A 10,117-nucleotide genomic window follows, 5' to 3' on the forward strand; every position below is an offset into this window, starting at 1 on the left:
TAAACTCACCATTTGGTCATTTATCTAATGAAACCAGACCCCTCATCATGAAAGCTGCATGTGCGTGTTGTGCAGATGTCTTGTTTAGAGTCCAGTTGAAGCACTGCTCTCGAAATTGTGTGAACCAACAAAATTGCATCTCAGAATCCACGAAATAATCTCAAAAACTTAGTGCAAACATGTTTTATTAACACAGTATAAATACAGAGTGATTATGCTACATTATTTTACAAAACCTGAGCTCAAGGTAAGACAAGAAAGAAAAGTAATTGATATGTCTGTTCCTAGCTTGTAATTCTCATAGCACTCTATGAATCAAGTGCAAAGTGATAAGATCTGTAATGCAGGCGCTGAGAACGTCAGCTGTATTTCTGAATTATGTACAACTATACAGAATGGATTTCTGTTCTTAAATTTCAGCACTATTGTATTGTGTTGGTCTACCTCCATGCTTTACATAGCTACAGAGCATATGACAAAGATCTATGCAAATAACCTGTGTATATGAGAGAGACTGGCTGTGTTTTAATGGAGTTTCACCAGGTGAAAACAGTCAAGACAGATCTCCAACTTGGTGTGGAAGGGTTGTGGTCACTGGACCACTTTTGTTACTGGGTTTGTCTTTTCCTTTCATGAAGAAGGTTAGCAGCTCCCCTTTCCCTTTGACAAATATGGGCCCCCTCCTGATAAAGCGGAAGCCGTACTCCTTCAGGATGTCATGGCAGTCCTCCACCAACTGAGGGCAGAGCAGAGCATAGCATTTAAAGGAGACAAAGAAGTAATAACAGGAGATATTCAGGTGTGTTCTTTGTATTTCTGCTACCTGGATGTTTCCCATCACTCCGGTGGACTCCATTCTGCTGGCTACATTCACCGTGTTGCCCCAGATGTCATAGTGAGGTTTACGAGCTCCAATCACTCCAGCCAAAACTCCTCCCTTATTCAGACCTGAAGGGGACCAACATGGAAACATGAACACACACACACACGCTTGCAGATATGCACGTGGACAGGCTCACACACATAAACACACGCACACTGACCGATTCGGAGCATGAAGTTGTTGAAAGACTGTTTGTTGAGGTTGCTGAGGGTGACTTTCATAGCCAAGGCGAAGTCTGCCAGGTCAGCGAGGTGCTGCCAGCGCTCAATCAGTGACTGGTCCTCTGGCTGTGGGACAGAAGTTCAATCTGGTTCAACTTGTACACTTAAAGGGACAGTTCACCCCATAATCAAAAGTACATATTGTTCTTCTTACCTTTAGTGCTATTTATCCATCTAGATAGTTTTGGTGTGGGTGGCCGAGTTTTAGAGATATCGGCTGTAGAGATGTCTGGCCATCTAATATAACTGAACTAGATGGCACTCAGCTTGTGGTGCTCAAAGTGCTTAAATAATACATTAGAAAAACTCAATCGAGATGGATAAATAGCACCACAGGTAAGGCGAAAAATATGTATTTTTGATTTTGGAGTGAACTGTCCCTTTAATTTCGTCAGAAAATGCAGGACCAGTAAAGATGAATGGTACAACAGATTGTTACACTTGTAACAAGGTGTATGTGTAAGATATCAGCTGGTAAATTATCACACCTTCCGGTTAGTGTATTCGTTCGTGTTGCTCTCAGGAGTGAGTCCTGAGGCGGCCATGTAGGTGCTTCCTATTGTCTTGATCTTGGTGATGAAGCGAAACTCCTCCCGGTCTAGTAACTGGAGGAGAAAGCACACATCAGTCAAAGTCAAGGGGAGTCATTTGCATGTAAAACATCTGCAGGTCTGACCATTTAGTTCTCAATATGCACAAAACACTGCTGGGGCTCACGCTGTCAAAGTCTGAGATGATCTCGTTGAGAATCCGGAGACACTCGATGCCTCCGTTGTTGATGCCCTCTTCGGTGTAGAAGTCAGAGAAGTTGGGGATGGAGGCGAACATCACACCTGTTTCACTGTACGACTGGCTGTACAGCTCCTACATGTGACAAGTGACATGATGTTAATTTGCTCTGATTGTAAATTTCAGATTTTTCTTGATAAAGGTTTTCATCATCACTGTTTATTAAAAAAAACACGAGTGGAAAGCATTCAAAGATGTGATTATGAAATTGACCACAAGATGGCAATGACATGCAATGAACTGCATTGTAAAGAGGTGCAGGTGTCACACATTGTGTATTCTTAATAATGCTGTTTGACATCCCTAGCTCATGTTGTTTTATTTTTCTGTACTCACCGCCCCTCATACACCCACACATCTAAACGAAACAGCACACACTCGTGTACCTCATCTCTCTTCTTAGAGCCCAGGAAGTGTTTGGCCACGTGCTCCGGCAGCATGTTGGTGACCAGCGCTTCGTTCCAGCGCCTCATCTCGAACACCCTCTCCTTCTGGTTGTGCACACCGATCTTCCACAGGAAGAGCTTCCTGGACTGACGCTCCAACTACACACACCACAGAAGGATCGAAAGACATGATATATTAAGATTAAGGTAAGTTATTTTCACAGGAAGTTGACTTTCAAGGCTGTAGCAGACAGCCCGTGGGTCAGTGAAGTGTGATACAGTGTGGGAGTACAGGAGAAAGGGACTCACATGGCGGGCAAAGAAGTAGAAGCAAATCATCATGACAATGATCATCATGGTCATGAGGTACTTGGACGGCACTATGGACGTTCTGTTAACACAGAGACAGAGGCAGAATACTGATAAAACTAGATAACTGTTAGATAACAGTAGATAACTCTTCAACACTGTACATAGACATCATAGCGTCAAAACAGCTATTTATTCACATTCTGTTGATAATTTGAGTTAATTATTGTACATTTTTAACTAAAATTCCCACATATTGCTCCTTTAAGTAAACATAAATGCAGGACTTTTAATTAAGAACAAGATTTGAGCACTTCTCTCACATCTGATATTCATTAAAATGACATAAAATACAGTGCTCGTTGATCTGTTCTACCCATTTCTCACCTGTATGAGGCAAAACGTATGTAGTCATACAGGTCATAAATGTCCCTCCAGCTGTAGATGTTGACAGCTCCGGTTGCTGTGACGACCAGCACCATGAGGCCCAGTTTAATCAGGTGGCTGGCCTGCACCAGCATGGCCGTGGCGATGAGCGACATCACAGCCATGAAGCTGTAGTGCTTTGGATTCTCTGCGCAGCCTGCAGGGTCGCCGAGTGACTCCAACACGGGCCCAGCGGTGCTGTTGAAGACTCGAAGGGTCGGCGGGACGCAGCTCAGCTAGAACATCACAGAAAAAGTGCATGAGTCATTTAACAATAAACATTGTGTCATATTGGTTACTATTTAGCTACTATTTAAATTAAATGTGCTGTAAATATATAAATTAAATATATAAATCAATTATGTTGACTTCTTTTTCGTCCATGTGTGACTGTCACCTCCATGTGACAGCTTAGACAGAAAACATGTTCACTTTAGCGTCCTTTGTTTCCTGTCAGAGCACGAAGGCAGCAGTGTGTGCAACAGGCTGCTCCTGTGGGGCCGTGACAAATGAGCCAGCAGGCAGCGAGACAGACGACTAATGGACCCCACTGGGAACATGTAGTCAGACACATAAAAGGCAGTGATAGTTTGATGAGGACAAAGTGGAAACACACACATGGAAAGACGCGCGCACATGCACACACGCTCGGGTTGGTTGATATGAAAATAAACACTGGATGGAGGATCTTGTTTTTCAGTTACTGAAGTAGCCAAAAACACACGTTTCATTTTGTTGTTTTATCAAAAATAATGACAATAACATTAGCGCCTTGCAGTCGTACCATGTCAGCGATCACAGCCATGGTGAGAACAAATATGGCCGCCATGGCCCATGTGTTTCTGGCCCACCGCGTGCGATCGATCCACATTGAGAAAGACACCAACCTCTTGGAGAACATCTGCGACAAACAAACATCAATGGCAGTGTTTTACTTCATGTAATGTTTCTCTGATGTAATAACATTCGATGTTGACTGTTGTGTCAGTTTCAAGTTTTGTAAGTGATCTTCAGCAGAAAAGCTGGCAAAGTTTTCCAATCACAACAACCATGGGTACTAATTTGGTTTTCTCACCCTGGGGAAGATGGCAGCCAGGGAGCACACTGTGAGGATAAGCAACAATAGCTCTCCTATGCCGAGAGTCACATAGTTCACGCCCAACCTGGAACAAGAACATACAATACAACAATACATCTGCAGTCAGTTTCTTGGTCCGCCTTTACCATTTTTAAAGCACACTTTATATATTTATGTAATATATGAATTCACAGATGTCCAAGGAGCATAACACAGTCTGTATGTGTTTTGTTTTCATTTCAAGTGCATATTAAATGCATTTTATAGGATATAGCAAGGGCTGAAAACTGAGGACATGTGGAAGTGCTTAAACCTGCAGTTCCTCAAGTGGCCACTGAGGCACTGTTGACAGCATACAGGTGCAAAACCCACTTGATCTCTAGCTTTAACAGGAGCTTTGGAGGGCTGGGCTGAGAAGGTTTTCAGGCTTGGGGGGAACCGTAGACATCTTTGACACAACGTCAACACTGTTATTTCTTCAAATTCTGTTGTAAATTTTAGTTATTTAATATTTTAAACTAAAATTCGTACATATTGCACCTTAAAATTTCGGTATAATTAAGGACGTGACCGTGTTGAGTGACAGCTAGCTGCTAGCCGTCTGGTAAACTCCACCTCTTTGGCCAATTTAGGATCAGCCAGGAGTTGGTTGAGGTCTATGAGTGAAATCACGGAGAGTGTGTCCATATATTGTACAGTCTACGGGTAACATGTGTGAACTCACAGTGGGTCTATGAACACCTCCATTGCTGTAATGAAGAAGAGCACTATCATACAGCAGCAGAAGGCCGCTCCGCTCCGCTTCTCCTTCTCTGAGGAGTAGTGCTCCTCCAACTTCAAGTCCAGAAAACGCAACGACACGGGGTTGATCTGATGATCCTTCATTCTGTTAGGAACACAGACAGTTAAAAAGTCCATGATTATCATCCTCTGCATTTTTTGTCTCTTTTTCCATTTCACTCGTTTTCTTACATTTGCTTAGTTTCTCTCTCCAGCAGCTCCTGCTGCAGTCGTCTGTTGATCACTTGTTCGTCGACCACCTTCTCCCTCTGAGGTTGTCGGCAAGACAAGAGAGATCAGACAACTGAGATTACTGAGTGACATGTCTGTGCATTTCATGTTTCAGAGGAGTGTGTGTGTGTGTTAGGTTACTCTGAACCCAGGACATCATAATTCACCTCCTGTTTGGACTCAGTGGACGTGGACTGGGGTGAGGCTGCGTTCCCATTGGTTGCCGTGGTGTTGATCAGCTGTTTTGAATTTCTGTTGGGCAACGTGGCTGGTTTCTGAGAGATGAGAGGCAAATAAAAATGTAAACACAACTGTAAGAACTTTTTATGTAATGTACTCTTGATGCGTGATGAATATCGAGTCACTCACAATTCCACTGAGCCCATTCACCACCTGTTGGGGTGCTAGAACCAAGTACGTGTCGATGCCTTTCTCCTGCAGATACTCGCACCTCTCTCCACCCTCGCCGGGCTCCAGCTCAAACTCTCCATGCAGGCTGTCCCTGGTGGTCTGGGAAATGTGCACTCTCCTGTGAAGCACACAGACCTCTTCAAATAAAAAGCACAAAATAATTTGATCGCTCGACCTGAAATGAAAAGAAAAAGTGTTGTTCTCTCACCCAGGAATCCCTCCAGACTCCATCTTATTGGCTACGGTGACGTCTGTGGACCAGACGTCAAACTGCCACCTCTTCTGGCCGAGCACTCCTCCCAACACGGTGCCCGTGTGGACGCCCACGCGCATGTCCACTTCGGTTCTGGTCTTCTCTCGCACGTACCTGTAGTGAGAGAGAAAGCAATGGGTGGTTGGGTGTGTGAGATATCTGTGTATCTTGTGTTTTTTCAATGTGTAGGTAAAATCACTGCTTACGAGATGGCATCCACCATCGCTAGGCCCATCTGTATGGAGCAGGCGGCATGGTCCTCTCTGAAGTCAGGAAGGCCACAGATGCAGTAGTAACAGTCTCCGAGGATCTTAATCCTCAGTTGGTGATATTTCTGCAAGAGGAATTGTGCATATTTACAAGTGTAGCAAAGCAAGACATTGGCGACATCTGGAAAGAAAGACTTTTACATTCCTGCCATCAATATAAGCATTGTTTTGATCAAGTCAAGAGAAACGACCACATGGAGAAAAGATGCACTCACTGCTGCCAGTTTATCAAAGCGTGCAAACAGCTCATTCAGCAGCTTTACGAGCTCCTGGGCGCTACAGGCGGAGGACAGCTGGGTGAAGCCCACTATGTCAGCGAACAGGATACTGGAACAGAAATGAAGAGGATGGAGTATAAAGTTTGAAGGCTGTAAAAACCTTTCAGTCATCATCATGACTGTTTGGAGTTTTTTCATGACCCTGACCTGACGTTTTCATGGCGGTACATGTACATGGTGTTGAACTGCTGCTGCTGGACCTCCTGCTGGTTGGCCGCGTTCTGCATCCCCTGCAGCATCTCATCAGCGATGTGTTTGGGCAGGATGGACAGTAGGAGTTCCTCCTGCGTGGGCAAGGCAGTGTCAGATCACCTTAAAATATCACTTGTTGAATACAAATCATACTGCAATTATTGTAAGATTTTGTCATGACAGACATGAACAAAACAACAATTGTGTGTGTGTGTGTGTGTGTGTGTGTGTGTGTGTGCAGAGCATGACTGAGGCAGTAAATAGATCCCAGCAGCCCTCGAGAGAGCCTGTCAACTGATCAGATGTGTTCTGGTTGGCTTGTTTCAGCTGTCTTCTCGCAAAACCCCTCTGACACATCCCTGTGGGAATTCTACATCTACTTCTTTCCCCTCTATCTGTCTCTGTTTCTCCACCATCAACATCTTTCCCCTCTTTAAACCTTCAGATCTTTGTTTCCTCCATTGTCATAGTCAGAATCGAGACAGTTTAGTATGGAGGACCGAAACTGCCAAAATCAAAATAAAGACAGCAAACAAATGATTCAAGAACACGACATGAAATGCACCAAAACAATACTTAAAATAAATATAGCCATTAATGAATGTATAAAATGGGACATAAGTTGATATTTCTGTTATAATATCCCTCTGTATTTGCTTTTTTTTGTTTGTTTTTTTTACCATTGTACTGATTCCCCTATTTATTTCATGTGTTTTTTAATTGATTAATTAAACTTTTTATTTATGTATTACCTTGCAAAATGCAAAGAGAACAGAATACCCAAATAAATGCAGATCTAAATACGTAAATAAATAAACATAAATAATGGATATATTGCATACATATCATAAATACAACACATACTGTATATAAATGGAAAATTAATGATTAATGATGATTAATACAAAGGTAAATAAATACAGAAGCAAAATTTAACTAAAATATCAATTTATGTCACATTTAAAAAAAAATGTATGCCTACTTTTTCTTCTAATATAACAATAATAATTGTTTTGTTAACATTATCTTTGACTTCTAAAAATTAAACTTATGGATTAACTTCAACGTTTACATACCAGCACTCTTGTAGCATGAGAAGAAATACATGATAGCATGAAATGGCTCTGAGGGGAACAGCCCTAATAGTTGATACATACTATACTATATACTATACATACTACTATCAATTAAGACAAATTTACCTTTAAGCAAACAAACCACAAACAACATTATAGACAATAATCAAAGACATTATTAGAGTAAAAATATCAATTAACTCCCTCCTAACATTCTGGTAAAGCTTCTGTTGGTTGTCAGAGTTGGATCTGTCTGTATTGTGTCTGTTCGGTCCCTGACGTTGGCCCCGCTGGCGAAAACAACAGTCTCTCTAATCAACCTGTTAACCCTGAGCTGAGCAAAACACGCTGTAATGAGGCAGCACAGGGCGCTCAACCTCACAGGTGTGTTTGTGCAGATGTGTGTGTTAGCTGCAAATGAGAAAATGTATGATCTCATTAAGCAACGTGATTCTACCTGTGTGTGTGTTTAACTACCTGCTGGGTGCTCTGCTCCTCCAGTGTGAGTTTGACCTCTAGTGACTGACGGGCCTCCAGAAAAGCTGTCCTGTACTTCCTGTCGGCCATGTAGTACGACATCACACCCACCGCGACGGCACACAGGTACAGCATCAGGTTGGCTAGGAGCTGAAGACAAGGGAGAGAGGATGTGTGTTTAGGTATGTACAGTGTGTGTGGCTGTTTGCTTATGCTGTCACTTTTTAACCATTGTCTCGGTCCAGATGTGGAGACACGTGGAAACATGTGGACACACTGACGCGTCAGACATTTTAGCAACACACTTAGTCAACTGTCTGAGGGAAACAAGACACATTTCTGATAAAGATGGCATATTTATCACCTTTTACCTCATAATTTTGACATTTTATATATCATATTTATGACTTTAATCTTATAATCATGATATATCATGAAAACATTGTTTTCATTGAGCTTAATTTTCATCTTATATTTTTCTTGAACTGGTGTAAATGGGCTTCCATACATTCCCTTCTCCCTTCTTGTCTTGATCCCTGTACTAAAGTAAAATGTGGACACCTCATGCTCTCCACACCTGGTCAACCACCTGTAACACCTTTGACCTCGCAGGTGCTTCATCATTTACCACTTTACTGAGGGTCATTTTTACCTGTCTGACCAGCATGGGCCCCTGCAGGTTATCCTCAAACCTCTGCGCCACAGTCACCCCCAGCACCAGGGTGTGTATCCCACAGGAGAGGGCTGTGAGCAGTATCAGCGGCACCAGGTTCAGAGGGAGCGTCAGGAAGCTGGAGAAACTGAAGAAGGCCTGCCAGCCCGCAGAGTCGCTGGCCTGGGGGAACCGCTCGTAGTTCAGACCCATGTAACACAAAACGTGGATGGCGATCATCAGCCACAGGATGTACGGCACAGCTCCCCGCCACACAGGTGATGCTGGGAGCTTCTGCAGCCAGCAGATCAGGAAGAGCGCGACGTCCGCGGCCAGCCCCACCGCCGCCACCACCACCATGGCCAGCTTGTCCTCAGTGTACACCACCGCGCACATGATGATGATGAAGCTATTGAAAAGAGCGGCGAACATCGCCAACACTAGCAGGTTCTCCTGCCTCTGTCGGCGGAAATAGCTCTGGTAAAGCCTCTCCAGCGACTCGGGCGTGAAGGTGAGGCGGACTGCGCGCGGCAGGCAGCGGCAGCAGCTGGACTGCAGCACAGTCACGTCACGCGTCCGAGCCGCGGCATGGCTGGAGTCAGTGGGAACCTCCACTGAGTACTCCACCGAGTACTCTGCAGACGGCTCCGTGTCTGTTGTGTGGACCCGGTTCAAAGACATGTTGGTTCATGAAGTAATACTGTCGCGCAACATTATTCCTCAAGTGCACAGAATGCCATTTCCATCTTTGTGCTGCTTTTGGAGAGTCAAACTTTTAATTTTGTGCAAAAATCCATCCATCTCAATCAAAAACACTTATATTTCCATATATATAACTCAACATAGGCTGTGTCTACAATGAAACCTTGTTTACCTTTTGATATCATTGCCATATTTCTTCATTTTAAGGTGCCTTTAACTCCCTTAAACTAGATGATCACAGTCTTGGAGCCGCTGCTGCTCTGTCCCCAGGTTGTTTCAGTGGAAAAACGTCTTGCAACCTCTTCTTTCTTGCTGCTGAAGTCCTGCATGCCGCCAACAAAACCCTGAGCCACAGGTGGATATCCATTTGCATGCAACATGTCATCTTTTCAGAGAGGGAGAAAGTATTTTGATGAAAAAATCCATATTCCTCTCAGTTAGCAGAACAGACTCTAATGCTTCTGATGTTGCTTCTCTCTCCTCCCTCCTCCTTCTAAACAGCAGGTCCTCTGTTACTGTTGCTAAGATGACTGCCAGCTTGTGATCATGTCTTGGGAAATGATGGCAGTGATGGTGAGAAGAGGTGGGGAAAAGGGTTCGTTAGAGCTGCTCTGCAAAATGACTAAAAAATGACTTTTCATTTGATCCTCTTGAGTTTTCTCAGAGAATGACAAGTTGATGATATTTAAAGGGGGAAGACATTT

At 43.6% G+C, this 10,117-nt stretch overlaps 1 protein-coding gene across 2 annotated transcripts; it reads right to left on the bottom strand.

The window, feature by feature from the left end:
* Window positions 1-504: 504 nt before the first annotated feature.
* LOC141017893 (adenylate cyclase type 3-like) lies at window positions 505-9,392 on the bottom strand. Of its 2 annotated transcripts, none has more exons than XM_073492687.1 (20): window positions 8,712-9,392; window positions 8,060-8,209; window positions 6,462-6,598; window positions 6,252-6,363; window positions 5,974-6,101; window positions 5,723-5,881; window positions 5,477-5,632; window positions 5,271-5,385; window positions 5,065-5,141; window positions 4,817-4,978; window positions 4,090-4,177; window positions 3,799-3,915; window positions 2,976-3,250; window positions 2,589-2,670; window positions 2,280-2,438; window positions 1,822-1,968; window positions 1,593-1,709; window positions 1,044-1,170; window positions 824-948; window positions 505-736 (listed from the first exon to the last, which is right to left on the bottom strand). In XM_073492687.1, exons 1-20 carry the CDS (start codon window positions 9,390-9,392, stop codon window positions 554-556), a joined length of 3,297 nt encoding a protein of 1,098 aa, XP_073348788.1. In that variant the 3' UTR covers window positions 505-553. The 2 variants fall into 2 exon arrangements, with proteins under 2 accessions (XP_073348788.1, XP_073348789.1); XM_073492688.1 differs by having other exon boundaries at window positions 5,271-5,378; window positions 5,473-5,632.
* Window positions 9,393-10,117: the final 725 nt, after the last annotated feature.

This window comes from Pagrus major, chromosome 22 (assembly GCF_040436345.1).
Source record: "Pagrus major chromosome 22, Pma_NU_1.0".
Taxonomy (NCBI): Eukaryota; Metazoa; Chordata; class Actinopteri; order Spariformes; family Sparidae; genus Pagrus; species Pagrus major.